Source organism: Plectropomus leopardus, chromosome 17 (assembly GCF_008729295.1).
Source record: "Plectropomus leopardus isolate mb chromosome 17, YSFRI_Pleo_2.0, whole genome shotgun sequence".
NCBI lineage: Eukaryota > Metazoa > Chordata > Actinopteri > Perciformes > Serranidae > Plectropomus > Plectropomus leopardus.
This window is the reverse complement of record NC_056479.1, coordinates 13,835,616-13,842,857: the sequence shown is the minus strand read 5'-3', so window position 1 is coordinate 13,842,857 and position 7,242 is coordinate 13,835,616. Positions and strand designations below refer to the sequence as shown.

At 37.8% G+C, this 7,242-nt stretch overlaps 1 protein-coding gene across 1 annotated transcript; it reads right to left on the bottom strand.

Annotated features, from left to right (window-relative positions):
- Nucleotides 1-6,138: 6,138 nt before the first annotated feature.
- On the bottom strand, nucleotides 6,139-7,242 carry gper1 (G protein-coupled estrogen receptor 1). Its single transcript, XM_042504239.1, has one exon. It carries the CDS (start codon nucleotides 7,240-7,242, stop codon nucleotides 6,139-6,141), a length of 1,104 nt encoding a protein of 367 aa, XP_042360173.1.

Below are 7,242 nucleotides of genomic sequence, written 5' to 3'. Positions count from 1 at the left end.
CTGTTGCTCGCGTGCATGCACGTCCGCCTGCACGCCAGCGCACACTGCAAACAGTGATGCAGGGGGCGCTGCAAAGATGACATAGCGACTGTACCTCTGGGACTGTCTCCTGATCTGTTGTAGCCTTTATCTCTATCGATACAGTTATGCATGAATTTTCTGTTTTTATTGTTGGTAAATATGCATTTGAAATTAAATGAAGACATTTCCCCCACATTCATAAACATGAAGAAAACCCCTCCCTTTCTTTCTTAGATCATCGAAATTAAATTTTAATATAGACGATGTTCTAGGTTATAAAAGTCTGGTCTTCAGGTTTGTAGCATGGAGGACCACAGGTGTCACGAAAATTGTAATGAAGCATTTGATTAATAAATTGCTAATTGTACATTTAAATGGGCATTAATACATTTATTTGTAAATTAATTTATAATCTTTAAATAGATAGACTAGATTCCAAAGTAATTATTTATTTGATATCCCAATGAGCAATAAAAGGGGAGATTATAAAAATAATATACAAATTAAACATTGATCCATTGATCCACAATTCCCATTAATAAATAGTTCAATTAAAAAAATATTTAGACTAAAACAACATAAATCAACCAGGGGTTTAGAGATATTGAGGCGATCAGTAAAAAAAAAAGTAGACTTGGCACATTTGAAATTTCTGAGTGAAAAATCAACACAAGCAAATGAACAAAAAAAGAAAAAGAAAAATTAAAAGGTGATCATATTTCCCCAAGCTGCCGTTGATTATCTAACATAGCCTATAATACTGGAGGAGAAATACAAAAGAAAAAAAAAGGAAAAAAAAATTTTTTTTTGTCTTTGGCCTAAAATAGTCAGAGCCCATAGCCTATTCCAGCTGAACATCTCAACTCTTGTAGCTAATGGATCAGACACCAATGAAATGGTATCACTGTCCCGCACACAATGACTTTTTTTTCATTTTGTTCAGTAAAAGGCTTGCAATTACGATCCTCTGAATGAAAAAAAAACAAATACATTTTAATTTAAAGTTTTCAATACACAAACTGTGAAAAGAAACTGTGGAATAAACAGTATGAGTCATAATTTATCTGGTTAAGATTTCCTCCATAAAAATATAGCTTTCACACACTGTATTAAGCTTTAATTCCAAAACCCAGAAATTGGAAATATCTTACTTTCCTTTGAATTTAGGTTTGAAAATCACAGCTCTAGTGAGGGTGAACATGTGTGTGCTGGAGGAAATGTGCAAAGTCTAACATTTCAATGAAGCTTCTCTATGTGTCTCAAAATATTGTGATATAGGCTAATCCTCTTTTTTTTTAAACTTTTTTTTTTTAAATTTAGGCTATTTATATCCCAGTGAGCTACATCAATTAGACCTAAAACAGTTTAACTGCAAGAGTTTGGGCAAAATATGACATATTTTACAAAAGGTTCTCTTTTAAGGTAAACAATGTTAAATATGAAATTCTTTGTTGTATAATAATAAAGCTATTTGGGAAACTATTTGGGAAAATATAACCCATGCCTAAGTATTTATGTTTGTTTGTTTTTTTTAATGGTTCACCAGAGGACATATAGACACCATGAGTTCAGTTTATTCCAAATCTTCTTCCTCCAGTATGAATTTTCAAAATTGTGTTTTAAGTTTTGGTGCTATAACGATACATTTTTTGTTTTCAATAGTTTTAATGTACAATATTTTGACAAAAAGTGATTCGATTAGGTCCACGTCAACTCCGATCTTTCTTTCTTTCCCTCTGTATCTGGTAAAATGATCTCCTCTATTCAGCTCTTTTTTCCTGTCAGGGATTTTAATTTACAAATGCAATTATACCTCTAATCCATTATTCAGCTGCTGAGGTCCACCGAGTGCACTGCCTTGTAATTATGTATAAACCCTAGACTATCCTGTTGTAATTACTTTGACATGCCCCACCCCCACTCAGCTTACACTTGGATAATGTCCAGCACCTTTCTTACACAAGAAACATTTTAAGGGTGCTCACGTTTATGTGGAAATAAATATTTGCTTTCATATTTTAAGCAACTCAAGCAAAGTGCGGACTGTTTGCCTACAAATCTCATAAACCAGAATCTGTCTGTTTTTGTTGTTGTTGTTTGTAGCATGTAACAGGAACAAGAAGACAAAATATTCAAAAAATCTTTTAACATAATGCAATCCGATACAGAAAGAACCATACCTGCAGCGCCTAGGATTATCATCGAGTTGAATCAACACCTCTCAGAACAAAAACTAAACATTTAGTTTTCATTCACGCATAATCACTCAAAACTAAGAATTGTTGCGTTTTTGTTACCTTTGAATGAGACGTTTATATCTGTTTATATTCCAAAAAGCCTGCCATGTTGTTTCTACAGGAGCCCAGGATGGACAAACCAAACACTGGCTCTAGATAAGGCCATTCACATGTTTGTGTCAGCCACCTTAGTTCTTTTCACACTAGGCACACATAGTAAGTTTCAGTGGGTTGCAATGCACAACCTCACCACTAGATGATACTAAATCCCATGCAAGAACTTTAAGACATTTTTTTTCTGTCACTTTCATGCATTATCACATTGTTTTTCACCTGATGAAGTGATCACTCTGTGTTTATTTGCAGTTTGATGTCTTTGGCCAACAGTAGCAGGGGTTAAATGAGGAAAAATGTACCCACAGCCCAGTAAAACTATGTTTTTATGACAGTAAAAAGCTGCAGGATTTGTCCCTAGATTATCATCATTATTTGGTAGCATCAACATCTGCCCAATATTTTGCACAAATTAGCTAAATATATTGTATTATATTCAATTACCAGATGGATTTGTTGCTCCCAAACTCATTGTTTAATCCAACATCATCCAGAGGAAATGTTAAATGTAAGCAAGGGGAAAAAGTCACACCCTTTTTCCTTTCTGTGACGTCAGTCATCACAAACCTTTAACCTTCCTCAGTAGTCTCAGCTGTACACACAGTCCACTGTCAACTTCTTCTCACAGCATCCCTCAATGTGTGTGTTCATATGTGTGTATGTGTGATGTAAAGAGGATTCTTGCCCCCAAGGCGTCTCGGCTCTGGTGTTTAGGTGTTGCTTGTTTATCTCAGGAAACTTGACAGCTCTCATTGGATTATTGTCTCCCTTTCCTTGCGCCCACGGCGGCTCTGATAGAGGCATGTGCTGTGACGATTACAGTTTCTACACATACAAAATCCACATACAAAATACAAATATATAAGGTGTTCCTAAACCTTTCTTTGTCAAGGTTTGTGAGATATAAGTGTGCAAAGTATGCTTGCTTTTATGCACTGTAAGGATATGGGACATGCATAATGGAAATAAAATGCAAAAAAAAATCTTTATGCACCACAACAAGTTTTGCATTTTTTGCAGACCTCTAATAAACAATCACTCACACAATCCTCAGTGCTGCTTTCCCAGGCCGCTGGGACGGTTACAGCTGGAATAACAGTTTGTGGTTTGGACTCCTGTTTTTCCCAGTCACGCCATTATCTCCGGCTGCCTCATGCACAAACACAGCTCAGGCCCACCACAGGCTGGCAATGCACACATTTTATGTATTGATATATAATCCTCAGTCAGAGGCATGGTGGGGTTTTCTGTACTCTTTTTGTCATTTAATACATTCACCTCTTTATGAACAGACCCTGTTGTACATGCCTTTTGTAAGAATGTAAATGAAAAAAGGAACATTCTCTGTTACATTTTATACAATGCAAAACTGTGAGCACTATTAAATTTGAGAAAGAAGTGCAATATTACATAACAAAAATGTATAACGCTGGCTTCGACTGATCCACAAACATTTTGGGGCTGTAAAACTTTATGACAGGTTTCATTTAAACCTCTGCTACAGAGCCTTTGTTGGAATACAATTTAACATATTTAAACTGCAACTGTGCAGCCTGGTAGTCTTCATCACATTAACCCATGATCACTGTGTTAATGAGCAACGTTGTTCTGTCTGAAGCGATGTGAGAAATGATGAAAAGAGAATCTGCACGTCCAGTAATGGTCTATGATATAAAATTATGTTTGATTTCATATGTTCCAATTTGTGTTAATTGAAAAAAAACTGGTTGAATAAGATCACAGACAGAAAAGCAAGGCATAAATGTGCAGATGACGTGCGTTTAACGTGGAAAATTGTTTATCTCAGGGCCATTACTTACGTCTGGGATGCTGTCTATCACTGTAATAGCTGTTAAAGACGGAACCAAAGATTTAAGCAGGATCATGTTGTCATTGTTGAATGATGTGTTTACTCAGTCTCGTCCCCTCCTGGCTGAACAACACCTGCCTCTTTGCTATCATGCTAACTGGAGCTGACAAGTGGGGTAATAACTCAGCCGTCTTTGAAATGAGCACTCACTGACTTCTGCATCAACTTCAAGATATATGAGCTCAGACATCAGATCTGGAAGATTCATCTTACAAAACTGTATATGATCTTATTTTACCTCATAGCATGACTGCGATCAAAACATCAAGAATAACAAGTTATAGATAAGGGGTGTAGCTGTATTGCCCTTAAGTTATTTTACGTAATACTTGACAACATTTACAAAACTTGCTAGCTGGATGTTGTCTGTTTTTTTTTTAATTCTAAGAAACACATTTCTCAACAACTTCCACTTTATATTCCTGGAAAAATTGGATTTTTAAAATTTATTTCTAAAAATAAAACACATTTTATAGCATTTGTTTGAACTGTCAAACCAATGTTTAGCTATATATCAGTCAAAAAAAGTTAGCTGAAATGCATAAAGCAAGAGGTACAGTCTTAGAGTGGTTACAGTGAAAAACAGGTCACTGCTACTTGTGTGTTTGATTTCATTGACTAAATGTGATGTCCTGCATTATTATGATTATTATTTTAAAATGTATATTATTAGTCATGGTGTGTTACCTTGATAATTTGAAGGAAATTTTGTTTTTCTTTTTCTTGCATGCCTTTACAGAAAATGTAACATATTGATTTATAGATTGAATGGGGTCCACATTCACAGAAACAGCTGCAAAACTTTGTCAAAACATTTATTTTGTAAACTCTCACACACTCATGCTGTATAATCTGAGTCTCCTTCATCTACTCGTAGGTTCAGCACTTCTGAAACACATGCATTTTCCCCAAAGTATTGCTAAGTCAGAGATTTTTAAGCTACAGTGCATATGTTTTGGAGGTACTGAGCACGCTGCTGATACATGAAACTTGAATAAAACTGCACAATTTGTGTAAGACATTCTAAACAGATGTTTTGAAGTAGTTTTGCTGGTCCCCAATCAATCAATAAATCAATATGTTTGTGGTTTTCCATGGAGGCATGCCAGAAAAAAATGGGGTTTTTTATGAATTCAAGGTGACACTGCATGACTAATCGATTTTCAAATTGTCACTTTGTGAGTTAAATATTCCCTTAACAGATGACAGCAGTTGGGTTGTCATGATGTTTACGTGGATGGTGGGTGCATGGTAGTTTCTTGATAAATGTACATTTTTCTTTTTACATTATACAAATAAAAGTGCGAGTAGGTTTTAACTGAAATGACCCTTCACTTGCAGATGAAACAGCCTGATATGCATGCTACTTTAGCTGTGGCGCAGTCTTAAATAGCTTTTTCAACAGGTTATCTGAGATGCCCAGAAAATGTCTGATTACTGTGTGTCGTACATGAAAGCTGGTCTCTTCTCATACTTATCCATCCATTAGTTACCTCCACAGGCCACACTTCAAAGGTAGATAGATGATGACATTTTGCTTGCTGGCGAGAGCTAACTTTTTCAAGAAATAGCACACCAAATACACATAAAGAAAACAATCCAACTTGCAGATAAACATGAAAATAGCTTAAGTACTGTGTTTGCATTATCATCTACTTAAACAGATGCAGACATGAAGTCATTTTCATCCTTCTTTGAGTGTACATTCTTGGTGCTTTTGTGTTTTTGTTCAGAAAGTGAGCAGGTTAACTGATACAGCTATGAGGTGAGGCTAAATAACAGATGAAGAAAGCTGAGGTAATATATCACTGGGTGATATATCACTTTGATTTAAAGTATGTTTTAGCATATTTTGTTGGAATCAGTTTTATAACAATTGTCCCTCCGTTTTTACAGTCACACCTCTGACACTTCGCTCCTGACAGGGAGGTGTAAATCGAGACCATGGTGGCAGAAGCGGTTCACCACTGACCAGCTGGCCTTCTGCTTAATGAAGAGACGCAGCTTGTCCCTGAAAGTTTCTCCTAGAAAGCTGTAGATAATGGGGTTGAGGCAGCTGTTGGAGAAAGCTGCCAGGTTAACAATGTGGCCTGTGAGCGGGTAGTCATGCCACAGGGTTGTAGCAGTCCTCTGCGACGGGTCAGCTGTGCCCTGCAGCAGCTGGATGCTGATGAAGACATTTTCCGGCAACCAACAGATAAAGAACACCAACACCACCACGACGATCATTCGCAAGGCCTTCTGCCGCCGCGGCCACAATCCACGGTGCTTCTGGGCCCTCATGAGGATTCGCCCAATCAGAGAGTAGCACAGGCCAATGATGGAAAAGGGCACCAAAAAGCCAATGGTGACCTCCAGCCACTGGATCTCAAAGACGTTGGCGAAGCAGAAGTGCACCTCGCCCCTGTGCTGCGTCTGCACAATTGTAAAGGGGAGAAGGGTGGCCAGGATGGAAGCCATCCAGATGAGGCCACAGCTAAGCTTGGCGTGCTGCATAGTCCTCAGTGGGCTGCTGCTAATGGAGCTAGCCAAGGCAATGTAACGGTCAAAGCTCATCCACGTGAGAAAGAAGATGCTGCTGTACATGTTGACCTGCAGGAACAGGGACATGAAGGTGCAGAGGACAGCATAGTCATAATACTTCTCGTTCAGATTGAAGACCTCGATGAGGGAATCTGCCACCAGGATGAGGTCAGCGACAGCCAGGTTGACAAAATAAAGGTCGGGGATGGTCATCTTCTCTCTGTGGTTCAGGTTCACCACCAGGATTAATATGTTTCCAATGAATCCGATAGGAAAGAGGAGGATGGTGTACAAGCAGGACAGGAAGAGGCCGATAATGTACGATTGGTATTTCTCTGAGTCTTCTGTCAAATCTGTTGTGTTGTACTCATATGAAGTGTTCGGTTGTTCTGTACTGTTAACATATATCCAGACCAAAGACGTTGTTTGCACTTCCATACTGACTGTAATTGGACCGTCTTGAATCAAAGGCCACAT

What these genes read in the sequence shown, in the direction of transcription:
- gper1 (XM_042504239.1), bottom strand. Translation starts at nt 7,242, where the DNA reads ATGTGGCCTTTGATTCAAGACGGTCCAATTACAGTCAGTATGGAAGTG.